Genomic DNA, 21004 nt, shown 5'->3' on the forward strand with positions numbered 1-21004 from the left:
ATAATAGCAGTGCCATAATAAAATTGAATAGAAGTAAATGAAGCCCTGGACTTAAAGTGCTCAGAACAGTGCCTAGGACATATTGAATCTTACATATATGTTACCTATTATCATCATCAATATTCCAGAAGTTAAAACCACTGTTTTTGCAACAAAAGAGGATGGTTCCCTCATCTCCTTCCATAGAATCCATAAAGTAATCGTACACTTTGTATACACGGAATGAATGAATAATACCTGTTAGCCCTGTTGTCCTGCTTTTATGGTCAGGCTGAGCTCTGACCATTGTTAGCCTCTGAATTTGGCTTAGTCTTTAACCCCTAGGCTTTGCTTTTCTCATCTATAAAACAGGGATGTTTTCCATACTGTGACGGCATTTAAGAATTAGAGAGAGAAATGTGTCTACAAGACCCAGCAAAGTGCTCAGAGCATAGTGGTAGTTGTTATTACTCGTGACCAACATGGGCCTCTAAATTAGTCTAATGCTAAGGTTTTATAAATGAGTAAGCCTGCAGACATTAAAGATTTGGTTGTTATTTTTATCCATAGATATATATCAGAATTGACTAACATTTTTCTCTTTCCTTTATAACTCTTGTAACCTTGCATGGAGTTTTGCTTGTCTGTGGGATATTGGAGGGATATAACCTAGCTGACAAGATCTTGATGAAGGCAACCTGGATCACTGACATGACTCCTCATACCCAGCTTCTCCTTACCCTGCTTGCTAACTCTCCCTGCCAAGTCATTTGCTATAAAAATAATTACAAAGTTATCCAAGGATTTCTTTGGTGTCTGCATGGAGCCTGTCTCTCCAGGGCCCTTTCCTCCCTCCGAGCATTTCTCCTGCCTTCAAGTGTCAGTGACCCGGTGCTCTCTCCCCACCACTCCTACTACTCACTGCCTCTTCCCATCACTCACTGAGATAGGAAGCTGCATACCCCAAAGAAAGTTTACCCCTGGATTCAGCTCTAATTTCTGTTGTGATCATCAGAAGACAGGTGGAATTCCAGTCTAGAGAATTTGTCAATTGCTTTTAGCAAGCAGAAACACTAAAGTTCTTACTATTGTGGTTTCAAGCCAGTACTTGAGACCTCACATCCTCACCTTGGCTTGCAGAGTGCAAAGTACTTTCCTGGCCTTTGTTACACAAGAACCCTATGGTGTAGAAAAGGCTATTACTCTTCTTAATTACTGTTGAAGAGAGGGAGGACAGGGGGAAGAAGTGTTGTGCCCACGGCCACATTCCCTCTGGCTCCAAGACTAGTCTGTCAAGTAACCATTCAGCCAGACCTAGCCTGAGCCTCTTTACCAGCTTAACAATAACGGGGCTCCCTGCCATGCCTCCTATAAACTCTGAAGGTTCAAACCTGAGTTCTGTCCCTCCAAGGAGGCACTTTCCCTCCCTGCATTGGATTGTAAACTCCGCTTCCTCCTCCTCTGAGCTCTAAATTGCTCTGGGGAGGCATCCATGATGGTGAGAGAAGCATCTCTAACTCAAGAGACTCCAAAATCTCATCTATATCTATATATCTATATCTATATCTATATCTATATCTATATCTATATCTATATCTATATCTATATCTATATCTATATCTATTTAATCTACCTATGTCTATATCTATAGTTATCTCTCTTTTTCTCTATCTCTATCTTTCACCATTCTTTCCCAAGTTTTTAAGGAATAGGAAAAGGTAACCCTGGAGGAACTGGGGAGTAAACAAGTATGGGGGCAAACCTCCATGACTTGGCAGCTATGATATTGGTGAGAAAAGCTCCCTGTTTTCCATCTCACACTTCCTTCCTCCCACCTGTCACACCACTTAAATGGGGGACAGTGACACCTCCCAACCTGGCCAATGGCTGGCCACTGTGGTAACCTTTTCATTCCATTCTAACCAGTGAGGCCCATTATTCAAATCTTCCTTCCATTATTCAAATACCCTAGACTCTTCCTGTCAGAGATTTCCCATGGGGCCACTTAGTGACTGAACCTGCTCAAATATAAGATCATCCTGGAAACACTCTGTGTCCCTCCATCTGGGAATTGACTTTTTGGTCCCTGGGATCAGCAGCATTTCTTTCAGGGTTCCTTTCAATTGGCAGAAGATATTTCCAAAAACAGACTTTATTTTTAGCCTTGGATTCTCACCACTGCAAAGACTCCACAATTAATTTTATTTGAGCTTTGAAAGAGAGGCTGAGGATATTGGCAGAACAAGTTTAGGTAGAGGGTAAGAGGTGATGAGACATATCCTAAAAACCCCATGACAGAAATAGCAGATTCATATTCTCTCTCTCTCTCTCTCTCTCTCTCTCTCTCTCTCTCTCTCTCTCTCTCTCTCTCTCTCTCTCTCATCCCTCCCTCCCTTCCCCCTTTCTCTCCACCACTCTACTCTTTCCCCCTCTTTTTCCCTCTATCCAATTGGAAGACATTGTTAACCAATTACCACACTCTATTCTGTTTATATCAAATATGACTTCAGAATCCTATTAATTCTATGATCTAGGCAACCATTGCCAAGCAAACCATTCTCTCCCCAATCCTTCTTATCTTTATCTGTATCTTCCAAAACCTGTATCTGGAGAAAGGGATTCCAAATTCAGGATAGATATTCCCAGAGCTGCCTGCCTTGCCCCCACCTCGCCCCTTCGCCCCCCAATTATACTTGCACCTCCTGCCTGAGCCCTGAGCCCTAGGGTTATTTTTGGAAGCCTGAGAATCAAAACAACTAGTCTAGCTGTGTACTCCTGATGCTGACGGAGCTGACAAGCTGGAGTCTGACTTTAATTTCTTATTTTGAAACATTAAATGTCAGAAACTCAATTAACATTTTCATTATTGCATTTTTATTGTGTTCTTATTTAGGCTACAGATGTGTGGGAGCCAACATTCCCTTCCTGCTTTTTTAAAAGAAAAAACATCAGTCAAAATGATACATTCTTACATGTTTAGGGTACTTTCCTGGTTCTCAGTACCTTCCCAAATGCACATCAGCCTTGGAACATGATTCAATCATTTATCTACTCATTCATTTGTTTGTTCATTCATTCATTCCACAATTAATATTGAGCAACTAACTACTACATTTGGGACACTGTTTTAAGCTCTGTGGAGGATGGGGTGTCCATTGGGAACACTTAGAAAATATAAATATACTAGAACATAAGGATCACTTTCTTTTATAATAAATATAATCACAAGGTGATGAAGTACAAGAGGAAGATAAAGAAGGCCAGAGAAAAAGAAAGAAGGGATAGAGGCAGTAAGTGTGGCCAGTCTAGGCATGGTGACTGCTTTACCTGCCATGCTTGATGATCATAGTATGCTAAGTATAGTTGTCTTATTCTGAGTACTCTATAATTTAGGTTATATCATCTATACTATTGGATTACTCAGCTGCCTGGCACTCTAAGAGACATGTTGACAAGTTAAAGTAGAAAACACATATACAGACATACATATGGATACACACATATAAACACACACACACACACACACACACACACACACATCTTTCTGATATACATATGAAGGAAGGTGTTCTCGGTCCAGCTTCTTCATACATGTCTACTCTTCCATTCTTTGCCATCTTTAGGGAATACCTGTTGAGATCAATTTTAAAGAAATTATGAGTGTACAGCATGCATATCAAACTTATGGTCAAGGGCATGCAGCCTGCCAGATGCAGTTTGACATGCTTGGAGTGCAGGATGAATAGTTCAAGAGATCCAAACTAATTAGTATTCAGCCTTTGAGATTTTACCATTTGAAGACTCCTTCCTGTCACATTGGTTGCTTTTTTTCTCATATTGGGTTTATCTTCCTGCTGGTTTTTTTTTTCATATGAAACCAAGAAAGAAAGTGTACTAACAAACCTAAACATCACTTGGAGAACCTTTACTCACTGTTCCCCTCTTTCCTCTCCCCTAACGCCAAGCCCTTGTATTCTGTCAACTGCCTGACTCTTTCAAATACTCTGCTTATGTTTCAGGCAACATTGGTCCAGAGCTCTCATATACTGATATCAGTGTGTTCATCTCTTCTGATGGGGGCAACACGTGGAGACAGGTAACTGGAAGATCTGGGGACAGGGAAGGGGCATTTGGGGCAATCTCTGTCAAACTATCACCTTCCTATAGATTCTCAGGTTCATTAGGACTTTGTGGTTGCAAAGAAATGGAAACAGCTGTTCAGTTTGGTCAATGGAGCCAGCAGATTAGATGGTCAATGGGGTCAAATGGGAAGACCATTGGGCAGGGAATAGGAGGAACTGGAATTTTCTCAATTCTTTCATTCTTTTATTCAGCAATATGTATGGAACAGTCACTAGATGTGACATACTATGCTGGTTGCTGGGGATGCAACCAATAAAGTGTTTCTATCATTAATGTGCCATGGAATCTTCCAGGGGTCTTCAAACTACGGCCCGCGGGCCACATGCGGCCTGCAGAGGAGTCTGATCCTGCCCGCCAGGTTTTTTGGGCAGTGAGCGCAGCCGAGGTGTTATAGTAGGGATTAGTAGTTCATATAGTCCGGCCCTCCAGCTCTCTGAGGGACCGTGATCTGGCCCCCACTTTAAAAAGTTTGAGGACCCCTGTAGGCAAAGAGGTCTCTTCACTTTTTTGTTTGTTTCTTTACCTGCAAGTCTATCCTATTAAATCAGCAAAGCTATGGAAGTCTGTGGTTAAGTAGTGTGTAGGTCCAGCCATAAGTGAGTATAAAAGAGATTCATAGATACACAAATACATGGAAAAATGATTCAGTTGTACAAACAGTTGGAATAGTGCTGTCCAATATAACTTCAGCAGTGATAGAAATGTTCTGTATCTGTGCTGTCCCATGTGGTTACTGAGCACTTGAAATGTGGTGAGTGTGATAGAGAGACTGAATTTTGAATTTTGTTTTAATAAATATAAATTTGAATAGTCTCATGCGGCTACTCTATTGGACAACACAGATTTATGCAATGTCAACTAGGTGTCAAGTACAAAACCAAGAAAGAAGTTGAATATTTCATATTTATTTTCTCAAGGAGCTCAGAATTACATAGAGGAAATGAGCTTATAACTAACTAAAGCATAGGGTGATTCAGTGGCATTGTTAGCACATAGAGAAAGAAAAAGAAACTAGAGAAACTGGGAAGGGCTTTATAAGATGATTTTACTAAGTCTTAAACATAAGAAGAATTCTACCTGGGAAGGAAATAGGAAGAGCATAGGATATCTTTTGTTTAAAATATTTTTTTAATTTCTTTATTGATTATGGTGTTACATATGTGTTCTTATTCCCCCATTACCCCCCCATCCCTCCCTCCTCATGCCCTCATCCTCCCTGTTGTCTGTGTCCATTGGTTAGGCTTATATGCATGCATACACGTCCTATGGTTGATCTCTCACCCTTACCCTTACCCTCCCCCTACCTTCTCTCTGAGGTTTAATGGTCTGATCGATATTTCTTGTCTCTGGATCTATTTTTGTTCATCAGTTTATGTTGTTCATTATAGTCCATAAATGAGAGATATCATGTGATATTTATCTTTCACTTAGCATAATACTCTCTCATGCTATTTAAAAAAAATAATTTTAGAGAGGAAGTGAGAGGGAGAGAGAAAAACATCACTGATGAGAGAGGATCATTGATAAGCTGCCTCCTGCACACCCCACACTGGGGATTGAGCCTGCAACTCAGGCATATGCCCTGACTAGGAATTGAATCATGACCTCCTGGTTCATAGGTGACACTGAGCCATGCTAGCCGGGAGGATTATCTTAATGATAGTGAAGTCACCATATGAAATCTCGTTGGATAAGTTCCTGTTTTGAACACTTAGTAAAGATTATCATCACTGTGACCAACATCACCATCACTCCCGTTGCCACCACTGTCACCATTACTATTGTCCAAAAATTTTTACCAAGGTTCTACTAGACACAACCAAGTAGTTTAAAGCATACAACAAGGCCATAATCAGGTGGATAACGAACAGACACATAAATGAAATCATACCTTCAAAATACAAGATAACCTATTATTAGTGCCCAATGCGGATAAAAGCTGTGATGCAAACTCTTCTAGTATAGAAACTCCAAAAACAAACCATTGACCCTCCAACTCAAGGAATAGCTCAGTCACACAAGTGACTGCAACAGTCTGTCCTTGTGTTGTCGCTACTTTGACATTCTTTCCTCTTTTCCAGGTTCAGAGTTTTTGTTTATATCTGAAATATAAATGAATCTTCCTATGTTATTTGTGCATTAAGACTCACTATTAGTATGTACATTTTTCTTTCCTTAAATCTCAAATATGGGAATGAAAACCAATCGAGGTTTGTCCTGAGAATCCACTTTTTCTTTTCCCCTATAGTGTTTCCTGGGCCATACGTATAAGATGCTCCATTCCTTCTAGTACCCCCTTCTGAATCTGCCTATTCCTCCTTATATCTTCTGGTAGTTCTCACTTACCTCACATCTCAACCTCTCCATCCAGGCTACAAGAAGCATCATTAGTGCTTAAAAGTTAAAGGATTTCCCCAATTCCACTTTTCTCTGGAAGATTTCAAGTAGGAGGTTTATTCTCTGCTGGAGAGATGTGTGTGTTGTTTTTTTTTCCATTTCAGGTTGGGAATTTGGAAGTCATATATAACAGAAGCATTGTGATATATGGGATTAGGTTAAAAACTCTCTTAACTAAGAGCCTTACATTATAGCAGATGCATAGTAAATGCCTATGTAGGTGGGTGGATCATGGAATGAGTGAATGAGTGGATGGATAAATAGATTATAGAAAATGGATAAATCAAATAATGAATTACTTTAGGTCCCCAGGAGTAAGATGTTTCCATGAGCATTTATTGTAAAGATTCCTAAGCTCCAAACTTAGGTCATTATCGATCTTGCAGGGAAACCTAGGAGGTGGTGGCTCAGTGTAAGAACTCAGTCATCATAATTTCTAAAGAAAATTATTTTATCTTCCTAGATAATTATAAACAGTACTATAAGACACAGAGCATTTATAAATTAGCCAACATCTGCATAGTTGAGGAGGAAGAGAGAACTGAGTAGTAACCTACTAAAACAAAGATGGGGAAGGTTTTTGAGTCATATTTTCCTTTGGAATATCCAGTGGAGCATGCGCGGTGCTGCCTCCTTTTCTTGTAGCACACTGGCTCACAGTGCTAGTGGAAAGAGCCATAGAAAAGCTATTTCCTTAGTCTAGGGAGAGCTATTTGTTCTTTACAAGCCCATTTCCTTACCAGGAGTGATAGTATGTGCTAAATTGCCTGAGAGGGTTGTTGGAAGAAGAAACAATGTATGTGAAAAACTTATAAACTGTGAAGCACTGTGCAAATGTAAGGTATTGCTATGATTGTTGTTGTTGTTGTTGCAGATCTTTGATGAAGAGTACAATGTCTGGTTCCTAGACTGGGGTGGCGCCCTCGTGGCCTTGAAACACACACCTCTGCCAGTCAGGCATTTGTGGTAAGGACAGCTCCCTACCCTGTTCATGAGCAGGAAGGATTGGGACAAATTATTCTGCATGGTTTTGTGCCCATTCACCTATTTCCTCAATCATGTATTCATCCACCCATCCACTTAATATACATTATATCCTCTAACTCTTAGGTGGTAGTAGTAGTAAGCCAGATAATTTAGGTGGGGAAATATGATGTATAGAGTGGGATGGTAGGAATAGGCACTTGGATAAGGCAAAAAAGAGCAGGAATAACTTCTGAGTTCACAGACAAGATTAAGAATCCAAAATATGTGAGATGGAAATTGCTTCACGAAGAATGTTAGTGCATGTAGCAAATACTAAGTTCAGATCTAGATAATTTGGGTTTGAGATGTCTATCAATATTCAAGCAGAGATGATCATTTGCTGTTAGATTTTTGCATCTGAAAACCAGGCCAGAGGTCTGGGCTGACATTCTAGATTTGGAGTTGTTTAGCCATTAGTTGGTAGGTAAAGCCATGGAGGTGGGGTCAATTTCTCAGGAGATTGGGTACAACAAGGAGAGACCAAGGACTCCTATGGAATACTATTGAACACTAACATGCAGAGCAGAAGAAGAAATTATAGAACAGACTAAGAAGAAATAGCCAAAAATATAAAAACTCAGAAGAAATATTTTCCTACATGCTGAAAGAAGAGGTGATCAATAGCTCTAAGTTTTATAATCAGATATATCAGTTATGGAGGAAAAAATATCTAGGATTAAGGAATATAAGGTATCATTGGTGATTTTTGTCAGAGTACATTCAAGAGAGGTGGAGATAAAAGGTAGATCACAATAGATTTATGAATGAATGAATGAATGAATGAATGAATAAGTGAGTGAGTGAATAAATGAATGAATTATAAGCAATGGGGTAACAGAGTGTAGATAATTCTTTTTAAGAAAATATATTATGGAAGTTGAGAAACATACATACACACACAGTGAGGACAAATAGCTGAGTAAGGATATATTATGATGATGATGCTGTTAATGATGATGATGTTGTTGTTTGCTTTTGTTTGGGGAAGGGGTTGGATATGTCTCAAGTGTTTATATCCTGAAGGAAAAGAATTTCAAGTGCAGCTAGGTGAACATATGAGTGTGAATATTTGATAGTGAAGAGTATGTTGTCTAGAGTGCAGTTGGGATCAGATTGCCGATGAGCTGGAAGATAGACTCTGGCTAAATACCAGGCCCATGATTTGTGGAGTAAGAGTTTTTAGAGACTTTTACTGAGAAGTATTAGATTGTAATTAGGAAACAGCATAGGATCCCCAGATGCCAAATCTAAGTGTTAGCCACCTTGGCAAGGGCTTAAGAAGGTTTCTCTCCATCTAGCCATTTATTAAGTTAAACCATATGAAATTGCCATTTTTGTAAGTCAAAATGGAGAAATATTATCAATTTCTTAGAGCTCAGTCCAGCATGAAGTAAAATGATTACAACTACCACTATATCTTCTTAGGGAGAGATTATGATAATACATTTTAAACTGATACATGGAGCCATTTGCAAAAAAGTACTCTAACCAACTCAAGAATGAGCTTGTAAAAGTTCCCAGTGTAATTGTTTATCATCCTTTTACTGCTGATCATATACTTTTTGGGTAGTATCAGAGGAGTGGAAATAGGTGGTTTTAATGATAGTCAGCAATTACTGAAGGATTATTACATTCCCGACTCTGTCCTAAACCTTTACATGAATTATCTGAGCTACTTCTGGAAACAACCCTATGTATTGAATACTCTTTTTATCACATATTTATAGTGGCATTGAAATGCAGACATATTAAATACCTTGCTCAAGGCTACACAGTTAATACTGGCAGCCCTAAGTTGGGTCTCTGTAAAGATGCTCTTTTGTTTTAAGTACTAATTTCCCAGATACTTTAATGAGTACATAGAGGTTTGTCACATGGCACTGCCTTCTGAAAAATTATAGTCAAAGAGTTTTGATAGTGCACATATCACCACAAATTAAAGCAATGCCTGCTAAAAGGTGTTGGATGTATATATTGCTGGAATCCTGAAGGAGTCTCATATGAAAGGGATTTCATGAAGCAGGTGGCATGAAGGCCGATCCTTGAAAAAAGGATGCTAGGAGTAGGAAGAATGATAGGAGGCAAGTTAAAGGAAAAGAAAACTTGACCAAATCCAGGAATTCAGAAAATGTTGGGAGTGTTCAGAAGACTATTTGGTAGGAACCAAGAATGGAAGCAAGTAAGTAAGGTTGGATAGGACTATGAAGAGCTTAAATACCAGTTTAAGGGGTTCCATGTTGAACCTGTAGGTAATTCCTTCCACTAGGAAGACCTGTCTCTCCTGTGGAGGAAAGAGCTGTCTCTATTTTGGGTGAGTAAGACGTGTACTCTCAGAGACAACGGCTTGACTATTAAAACAGGTTTATTTGTTAATCAAGAAAAGCAATGTTTCTCAGCCACTATCATGATGTTTTAAGAACTTGCATCTAAATCTCAATTAGAGAATTGCTAAGTGCTCCCTAGACAGATATAGCTGGACAGATTTCATCCATTTAAGTTCTAGGAGAAGAGGGTAGCAGCTCCCTCTTACACTTGAGCATCCCCCTCCTGTTCTTCTCCATCATTAGAGTAGGAACCTAGGATTTATGTAATGGTGAGTTTGTAGAGCCTTTTGCACAAATGTTTTCTTGTTTTAAGGGAATAAGAAGGTTGTAGTGGTGTTGTCCTGTTGTTTCCTTTTGGTGATAGAAGAGGAGAGAATATTTGGCCTGAAAGAAGAGTACGGAGCAGATGAAGTAGAGAGTTTTGGCTTTGTCGAATCTTAACATCCTCACATCTGACCCTGCAGTCTGTTCTGCAAGTGTTTTTCCAGGGACCTGGTCACTTTCAGATGGAGCACTTTTCTGGAAATTTCTGGAAGGAAACCATCTTAAGTTGGAGGAAAAATTATTTAATATTCTCTCAGGGATATGTAAGTAGGATCAAACCATGCCTTTCAAAGTCATCAACACTAAGTTTGAGTTTCCTTTTGTTCTGTGATGTATCTCTTCTGTTAGGTGAAAAATATTTATAAAGCTCAATAAAAATAAGCCACATTCCCATTGGATTACCTCTTATAATAATAATGATAGTACACACTCTCCAATTGTTCGCCTACTCCAACTTACTCAGGATAAAAAATGATTTTTTAAACTAAGCTTTTGAGATAGGATTTTCTTCATATAAAGGACATTGACACTGTCATTTGTCAAAATACTACAAATGTTTCCCTGAACTTGGTCACCACCCATGATTTCTGCTTGCTTGCTTATCTGTGAATGTCTTTCTGAAAGCATGCCTGCTTTTGTTAAATGCCAGCTACTGTTTCAGAAAACAACCATAAATAACTAATTCAGGAATTCTCCTCTGAACTTCTATTTCAAATGCTAAGTGAATGTTTTATAAGGGCTTGACCATAGCATTATCATCAATGTTTCCTTAAAAAATTCTTGACTGATTTTTGTCTCCTGCTTATGAATCACAAGCTTGAGAAACTCCAACTCATTTTCTTCATTACCAGTAGTTCCTAATTAAGTCACAACCTTCAAGATAAACACATAGCTCCCTTTTAGTGGAAGAAAGGTTAAGTAATTAGTTCATTGTTATTTTCTATTGAATGTCTCAGATTGATGTCATTTTATATACAGCTGTATATATATTTGCATAGGAAAAAAGACACCAGCCTATCCACACTCACACAAAGGTATTATGGCTCTCAAATTTAATAATAGCTACATTGCCTTTTAGAGAAAATTGGTGTCATAATTGAAAAATGGGAGAAACTTTAGCTAAGTTAACAAGGCATGCTGTTTCTCATAAATTGAAATGATAGGGAGCTAGATATGCATGAAGACAAAACAGCATACAAATGAACCCATCTATTTGTGACCAGGTACATTTGGATGTACATTCAAAACCTAAGTGGTTTTTCAAGTTAGCCTTCCATCCAGCATTGCCTTTGTATGTTAGAAGCATTAGAGCGAAGTGAACAATGGAGTGCCATGGCTTCAGTGCTCTAATGAAAACTCACAATAGACAGAACTACTAATCGGCAGGTGGACAGGGATCCTATCGTTCCTTCAGCTCTGACAAGCTGTCAGTGTCTCCTTTCAATGGGTTGTTCTTGGAACCTGAAAGTGAAACATCACCTGACCCTTTTTGTTCCTTTGTTCTTCTATAAATGGTTGTGAGCACCAGCTTTTTGTTCAGAGAAACATTCACAGGAAAACAATAGTTTCACCGAATATGTGTCTTTGTGAAGGGAAAGGCATCTGCTATTCTGAAGACCTTCCCAGTGGCTAAAATGCCAGCACCTCATGCATTGCAATAAAATAAAATAAAATAATAAAATAAAATAATAAAATAATAAAATAAAATAGAACAATACACCTCATGGAAGGAGGACATTGCTTTGCAATGACCATTATAACTCTATTTCTGTGCTAGACACTTCTGGGGAGGGCTCTGGTTGTTCCTGGAAGATTCTGTTCTGTTTCAGTGGAAGTTATCTCTTTATCATAAGGTCATAGAATGGTCTTAGAAGACATGTAGTCTACTTTCACAAACCCAGCCTTGCAAATATCTCTGTGACATCTAAGAGGGGCTGTCTGCTTCACCAGGATGTCCCGGTGCTGACCAACATGAAATGCCCAAGACAAAGAGTTCCCATCTCATGAAAGATTGTTTTTGTGCTGAGCGATAATGAGCCTACTTGTAACTTCTCTCCACCAGTCCTTGTTCTGCTGGACAGATCTATGCAGAATGTTTGCTCCAGAATTGCATGTGATTATTAGACTTGAGGAAAGGACCACAGTTGGAAAGGACCTCAAGAGATTTTTTTTTTGTCCAGTCTTTACAAGTTCTGGAGAATAATCAGATATGCAGTTCAAGACATATACATTTTTCATTTATTCCTCACATATTCATTGAACATATAACATTTATCCACCATCAATGTAAGGATTGGGATATACCAATGAACAAAACAAAATTTTGGAGAGCTTATATTCTTGTATACAAATATTTGACTCTGATATTTAGAAGAATTATGAGAATGGAAATCTTTTCTTCCTTATCCCATCTGTATTTTTACTTAATATTTTTATGCATCTAACTACATTTTTTCAGGTTTTATTCAGAAACATTATGCATTTTCAGTAATCAATAGATATGATTATTTTTGTTTAACTATTTGGAAGATTTCTACTAAAATATTATAAGGCAATTGTAATTTATTTAGTTCTATTATTCTCTTCCCTAAGCTATCTTCAAGTCATACAACCTGTTTCTAGAACAACCTGCTTTTTACCTTTAATCACATTGATTTTCAGTCAGTTTTCTACAGTGATTGAAACTGAACATAGTATTTAGGATCTGGTAGGAGAATCATTTATTTTATTATACATGCTGTCTGTCTATGAACACTTGCTAGACTCAGTGGCTTGATTACCTCTCACTATAGTGACATTTACGGGAAATATTTACTTTGAAAATGACAATGACCCTAGTTTGTTTAGCTTGAGTTTATTCATTAGTTACTATTTTCCTTTCTCCAACTATGGGCTTTTAAAAAAAATAAAAGTAAGAATCATGCTTTAATTTGGTCTTACTTATAAGCAACTTCTAAATCTACATTCCCAACTTTGATCACTCCCCAGAAATGTGGATCCATCCATCCAAAAGCCTCCTTGACAGGGTCACAACTTGGTAGCCCCCCAAAAAATTTAAATCCTGATGTTGACCAAACAGAAACAAACAAACAAAAAAAAAGTTTTGCTTCTCTTTTTCTTTCCATTTCCCCATCTCAGTTGCTTCACCCTCCAAATTCACCTTGTCCAGTATTTCTTTCTTCTGCACAGGCAATCATATACATTCTATCACCAAATCCTATTTCACCTCTAAAATATCCTACGTCTTTCCATCTTATTCTATCTCTACTGTTATAACCTTTGTCCAAACCTCCCCTCTGACTTGGTCTCTGGCTATTGCCAAACCTCCCCCCAATTTATCTTCTTACATCCACTTTGGCCTGACAGACCACACACATACACACACGCACACACACACACACACACACAGAATGTTATATTTTAAAGTTTAAATCAAATCATATTTTTCACATTTCAACTGGCAAAAAGGACCTTCCAGTCTGGCCCAGCCCTATTTTTTTTTTTTACTCCATTGCCTTCTGCTAGTTTCCTTTACCATTCATCTACAATCACTGATAATTTTTCAGTTCCTCCCACACAGCAACTTCATTTCACATTAGATATTCCCTCAGGAATGACTCTCACCTTGATCTTTGCACAGCTAGTTCCTTATTATCATTCAGATCTCTGTTTAAATGTCACCCCCTCAGAGAGGACTTTCTTAAATTTCCAATACAAAGTAGCTATTCCATCAAGCTCCATCACATCACTCTATTTTAATTCTCTTCATGACACTTTTCTCTAACTCATATTTTTGTATCCATTTATCTGCATATTTGTTTGTTTTCTCAAACTAGAATTTTAAGTTCTACTAAAGCTAGGGCCCCCCTTTCTTGTTCACTGCTCTATCCCCAGAACAGAGGGCACTGCCAGAGCTGCCACATTAGGTATCAAGAAATATTTGATAAATGAATTTCATTTTATTTGGATTTGATAGTCCTGTCTTGCCACTATTTAGAGGCCAATTATAACTTTCCTCCTGCCTCTCTGAGTATTGGCAATCCTACCAATTTCACCTGGGGACCTAATAAGAAATTCCTAATTCCTTTGTCCTGGCCATTAATGAGCTATTGAACTGAGGAGGAAAAGGTGCATCTCATGGGGATACTATTCAATATAGTTACTTCAGACCATTTAAAAACTCCAAATCACAAAAACGAATCTCTGTCACAAGTGGAAAGTCAGCCAAATTTCTGATACTCAAGAGATTAAAGTTTTTGATGTTGTATTTTTGAAAGTTTCTTTAGGAGTTTTGCTTTGTTTTTAATAATTAGTCAAGCATTAGAAATTATTCATATTAGAAAGTTTTTTTTTAACATCAAGGCATACACTGATAAATTAGGAATCCATAAAACTTTTATGAACAACTGTCTAGTTTTTGTTTCTGGATATAGACGTAGGTACACCATAATTACACAATTGTCTGAAAGGGTAATTATTCTAATGGGTCAAGAGATTGACCTTCTAATTCTTTTTAATCAATATATTGGGGAAGAGATGATAAGACAGTGGGGCAGAGAAAGAGATGGAAAGCCTGAGAGAATCAAAGAAGTAAATAAATAGAGATCAGACTGCGTAGGTTGACCAGCAATGGGAAGACTCACACATGCAATTCACTGATGCCAGTATAATTAAATGCTTGAAAAAATGCTTGGGTGGATTAGAAAAGTGCTCGAGTGCTCTCAATCATTACTTTTTTTAAGTTCATGTACTCATTTAACATTTATATAGTACCACGTGGGTTTTTTTTTTTTTTTTTTTTTTTTTTTTTTTTTTTTTTTTTTGGCTAAGTACTAGAAATGCAAAAATGAGTGGCATGGTTTTTAACCTCAAAAATGTCTTGGTTCATTGTGGAAGTCAGACATAATTTTTTTGATAATATATATGTAATATTAGGAAAGAAGCACTATAATAAAGATACGTAGCTGGAGTTAAGGGGTCATTTGTGAAAATGGCATGTATGTACTCTCTGAACTTCCAAGATTATAATGTTGAATGAGAGATTCAATATAAGTGAAGAAGCCATCAATCAGGGCTACAATAGAAGAAGGCATGGATCTCATAGGAAAATAGTCTCTATAATTGAACTCAGAGAATCCTGTGTTGTGAAGTCAGAGAACAATTAAAAACTAACCTAGCCAAGCCCTGGATGGTGTGGCTCAGCTGGTTGGGTGTCATCCTGTGCACCAGAAGTTTGCTGGTTGAATTCCCATTCAAGAAACATGCCAGTGTTAAGGACTGGATCCATAATAGGGGGCATGCAGGGGGAAGCCAGTTGATGTTACCCTCTCACATCAGTGTTTCTCTCTCTTTCTCCCTCTCCCTTCCTCTCTATCTAAACATCAATAAATTATTATGTTTTTAAAGGATCACAGAGAATGAAGGGTGTCAGGAAAAGCTTTCCAGAGGAGATGGTCTTTGGACTATGTCCTCTGGTTAAGTCAGGATAGGCAGGTACTTGATAATTCTAATAAAGGGAAGGAAACAAGTACTCAGAATTGCTTAAGTCCTTAGCTGCATTCCTTAAAGAGTTTCTGATGAGGTATCCACAAAGGCCAGATCTTCCTCTTACCTTTGGAGGAAAGATGGCACAATGCTGCCCAGAACATCTCAGACACTCAATACTCATCCATCCTTAAATGGCATCAGGGAGGGAAAATGATCCTAGCATCCATTCTGAACAAATAGGAAATTGCTTTTTTTAAGGTATGACCTGAAAGACACAACCCTCCCCCACCTATTTGGCTACATTCGGCACTACTCAATTTATCTGTATCAAAAACTCCAAGGGCTGAATTGATTGTGCAGTAAATTGAGCCTCGGGTTCCATTCTGAGTGTTTGAAAGGTGACACTCCATGCACTAAGCTCCCTTGATTAGGTTGTGTTTTTTATTCTAATATGTTGAAATATCTCTGCAGCCCTGGGGTTGTCTCTGCCGGGGCCAGGAAATGCAGTTTTGATCAAATCTCATAATAATATGGAGAGATGTTGAAGATTATTCCCTATTGATAATCCAAACCGCCAGACAGCGAGATGCTGGGGAGAATTTAATAACCTGAAAAATTGTTGCAGAAGAGTGTGATTTTATTTTCAGCTGTCTCTTTCATGTTCTTGTTTCTGACCCAGGGTGAGTTTTGACGAGGGCCACTCCTGGGACAAGTATGGCTTCACTCCGGTTCCTCTCTTTGTCGACGGGGCTCTGGTGGAGGCTGGAGTGGAAACCCAGATCATGACGTGAGTACTTCTTTTGCTTTTGGTCTAAAAGAAACCCAGAGGCCTGGGTTTTATTCTAACCCACCAAGGCCATGGTTTTCCCCAGGGAACCCTATACCAAAGCATTTCTATCTCTGAGCTGATGTTTTCTCATCTGGAAAATGGAAATATTTATGCTTGTACATAAATATTTCTGATCAACAGTCCAGAGGAGAGAAGCTAGGTTACTCATTGAAATGTTAAGATTTCTAACAGAATTTAAAATAGGATTGTGACAGTTTTCTATTCATCCAAAACCCAAACAAACAGAAATCTTATGTCTTTACATCGGTTTCTATTTCCAAAACATTCCAGTAAGATACTAGAGACAGGGACAAGAAGAAGCAAAACAACCAACACACTGAAAACATGGACTATTTTAAGAGAAACCCCTACAGTCTGTCACGTTCACAGTCACACACTCACTTATATACACTCATGCTTATAGTTGTTTTTGTTCCACTTTAGATTAATTTGTCATCAAAATTTGTCTATATTCCTTTATAATGTAATGTGAATAGATGGTAGGATACAGATCTTAAAGTTGTAAAAAGCCATGAATTACTTTCTGAATATTAAAGAAAATAATAACGGTATTTTTTTCTAAAAGTATATCAAATTTAAATCCCTAAAAAGTTGACTGCCTGTGTGTGTTTGTGTGCATATATGTATGTAGGGGATATGGAAGAATAGTTATGATGAAGCTACACTAGCTGTTACAACCTTCTGAACTCCTATAATAACAATCAGACTCTATGACTAAGCTGTCAAGTCACTTTACTAAGAGTTAACAATATTGGATGCAAATTTATCTGTACAAACCATAAGGAATACTTAATGCTTAGAGTCTAAAGCTACATTATTTGATGAATAAAAAACAATATATAACCTAAGTATGAGTTGAGTTCTAGATATTTGAGGGCAGTAACATAATGTAATTTTTTTCTAAAATACAAAGTACATATACAGATATATGTACTAGTATAGTGGTTATATTATATATATATATATATATATATATATATATATATATATATATATATATATATATATATATTCTAGAGGACTGGTGCATGAAAATTCATGCACTGAAGGGGATGTCCCTTAGCCCAGCATGCCCCCTCTCACAATCTGGGAACCTCAGGGGCAGGAGGTGAAATGGTGATCAGGAGAAGGCAATGCCCCCATCATACCTCTGCTGCTGTCACTGCCAGCAGCACAAGCCTCAGCTGGTCCAGTTACCTGAGCCTCGCGCATCTCTGGGAGGCTGGGCAACTACCATCAGAGGCTTGCCTGTGCCTCGGGCCAGCCCTGGGGGGTGGGGGCTGATGGAACTGGGGGACTCCAGAGGCAGGCGCAGAGAGGCCCAGCCCACCTGGGGACGGGCCTAGTTGTGCCACACACCTGCCACCTCAGTGGGGCTGAGGGCACTGGGCACCACCATCTTGTGGCTGTTGGTGCCACCATCTTTGAGTGTATGACAGTCAATTAGCATACCCCCCCTTATTGGCTGTAGGCACCACCATCTTTGTGAGGGTGTGATGATCAATTAGCATATTGCATGTTTATACATTAAATAAATGTGATATAAAAATATCATGTTACCCAGAATACTCTGCCAAGGGATTAGAAATTGTTCATGTGAATTCCAGGAAGTGGATGGAATATTAGGAAAACCACCATGTTTTTTCAGAAGGATCTCTGACCATGAGCTGACACTTCCAAATTATTTCCATCCTTCACTTAATCACTAGATATAAAAAGGAAACCTTCAAAATTAAAAAAAAAAGAAACTATCTTTTCTAGGACTTTATTTGATATGGATATCAAAAAGTTTAAGTATTGAGCTCTAAATTCTGTAAGGCAAGGTACATAACATCCAGGAAGGTTGTGCAGCCCACTTAAATTTATTAAGGCAGATGTAACTGCTCATCATATCCAAATCTTAATTGTCCCAGCATTTTGGATAGCAAAGATGTACAAGGTCCTACAAACATGCATTCCCTGTTTCATGCTCGTCTTCCTTTCTTCTCGGCTTCTCCTTACCTCATAATGTGCTTTTTCCTACATTCTCTTCAGGTCTATTGAACTCATTGCATGCTCTTCTTGGACATCACTTTGAACAATATCACATAGATTCTAATTTCCACATGAGCTGGCATTCCCTAACAAATTTAAGGCCACAGTTTAAACTCTCTGTTCATCCAGTCTTTAATGTTAATAATTTTTCCCTCAGATTCAGATAGAGTTTAACTGGTCACATGGGTGTGAGAGAAATTGACCTCAGGGCCAAACCATTTACTGAAAAGACTAGATAGCACTTCTATTTCCCTTTCCTCCCACTAAAACTCCATAAGAGTGTGGCTGAGTTTCTGCCCCCACTTCTATCTTGCTTATTGCAATATTTTAAATGCTAGTAAGTAGGAAAGGAGCTAGAATAGTGCATAATTTTCTTATAAGACAGAAAAGAATTTGTCTTTTCATGAAATGAAGATAAGTTTGGCAGCAGTCATCTACCCATGTATAAATAATTCAGGCTCCCTGTTTTTGGCTTTTTATTAAATTCAACATTTTTCTAGTGTGAAAATGACACAAGTTTTTCCAGGGCCCTTCACATAGCCAGAGGGTGAGCTCTTAAAGGGTTGTCAAGAGGCAATTTCTGCTTCTGTCCTAGATTTGAAAAGGATTTTAAAATCAAGTGCCCCACTAGGTAGGGTTGACCAGTGCTGTTTCTTCGTGTAATGACAATCATAAGAATGGAAGCAGGAGTTCAAAAAACTTTTATATATTTCTTAGGAACTATGAGGACAGGGAGACCATTTGGGGATAAAATGCTTAACCTTGCAATTTCACCAAAACCTATTACTGATGTAGGCTATGCTTCTATATTCTTTCCCTTCTGTGCTAACTCCGACTCTATAGCTTAGCTGTAGTCAAGGAGAAGAAAAAAAAAGGTTTTACTAATATATCTTGTTAACTTCATTTGGAGCATTTAAATGTTAAACAGTTTGTGATGGTTTTTATGTGTAAACTTAAATGGGCCATGGTATGCCTAAACATTTGGTAAAACATTATTCTGGGTGTTTCTGTGAAGGTGGTTTTGGATAAGATTGCCATGTAAATGAATAAACTAAGTAAAGCAGATTGCTCTCCCTAATGTGGGTGGGCCTCATCCAATCAGGTGAAGGCTTGACTAGAACAAAATCCTGTTCTTTCTTGAGCAAAAGAGACTTCCTCCTGCCTGGTGCTTTCACACTGGAGCATGGTTTATTCTTGCCTTTGGACTCCAACTGAAACAGTTGCTCTTCCTGGGTCTCAAGAGTGTCAGCTTACAGACTGGAACTCCACCACTGCTCTCCTGGGTGTTTAGCTTGCCCACCCACCCTAAAGATCTTAAAACTACACACACACACACACACACACAAAAAAAAAAAATCCTACTTATTCTATTTCTCTGGAAAATGCTAATACACACTTTATTTATTCAAAAACACTTAATAAGATCCTAATATGTTTTAGTTTCTCGAGGGATATAAAAAGGGGAGATACAATTCTCTCTACTTTTAAAAAATATATATATTTTATTTATTTATTTATTATTTATTTATTTATTTTACAGAGAGGAAGAAAGAGGGATAGAGAGTTAGAAACATCGATGAGAGAGAGTTATTGATCAGCTGCCTCTTGCCCGCCCCTTACTGGGGATGTGCCTGCAACCAAGGTACGTGCCCTTGATCAGAATCGAACCTCTGACCTTTTAGTCCACAGGCCGACGCTCTATCTACTAAGTGTTTTTCCTAACACTCCTTCCTTTAACCCTACAGATGAGTTCTGGTCCCCATGCTATATGCTTTCTAAGCCCTATAAATGTCTACCTTGATAACATTTTAGACAATATTATGGAAAATTTCATTGTTTATTTAGTATAGTCCCCCTCCACCTTCATCCACCCTTACTATAGTCCCACAAACACACATGTGTTTGCATGGACACACACACACACACACACACACACGACTTTAAGTCTCCATGAGAAAGAATCTTTGTGTATCTTGTTCATTGAGTGCCATGTATTTATCAGTTTCGTGCTAGCACTGAGGATTTAACAGTATATATGTATTGAATGGTATTGAAAGAATAAATGAGTGAATGAATTAACTGGTGCAACATATGGTCCTTAGTAATTTTACCAGTGTTTTGAGTGTTGTGGCTTCTCTGGCCCATGGCTTTCGCATTCTAGGACATCACCAATGGATTTCTAGATATTCTGAAGGGCTGTGATCAGAATCCAGTAGTTGCAAATTATGAGGGCTGGAGGCTGGGTAGCCATTTGAGTGGGCTGTGTCTGTGTGCAGAGGTGTGTGCAGGGGTGAGAAAGCAGCAGGGTGAAATGGCATGTGACACAAAGGGCGTCTAGAGAATGAGGACCCTCCTGGGAATGATTTCTGATTTCCTCCAGCTTCCAGTCCTCCCGAAGGCCCCTGCTCAGGGGTATGAAATCGAACACTGCAGCTCAGCA

The 21004-nt window shown here is 38.4% G+C and overlaps 1 protein-coding gene across 3 annotated transcripts in view; it reads left to right on the plus strand.

Moving 5' to 3' along the window:
* SORCS3 (sortilin related VPS10 domain containing receptor 3) overlaps positions 1 to 21004 on the plus strand; it is a 489777-nt gene that overhangs the window by 410926 nt on the left and 57847 nt on the right. For all 3 annotated transcript variants that reach the window (XM_084904018.1, XM_084904020.1, XM_084904019.1), the window contains exons 12-14: positions 3999 to 4075; positions 7394 to 7485; positions 16360 to 16467. In XM_084904018.1, the coding sequence (XP_084760144.1) occupies positions 3999 to 4075; positions 7394 to 7485; positions 16360 to 16467 (277 nt within the window). The remainder of the gene's footprint in view (positions 1 to 3998; positions 4076 to 7393; positions 7486 to 16359; positions 16468 to 21004) is intronic.

Source organism: Pipistrellus hanaki, assembly GCF_964339955.1.
Source record: "Pipistrellus hanaki genome assembly, chromosome: 14".
NCBI classification, from domain to species: Eukaryota; Metazoa; Chordata; class Mammalia; order Chiroptera; family Vespertilionidae; genus Pipistrellus; species Pipistrellus hanaki.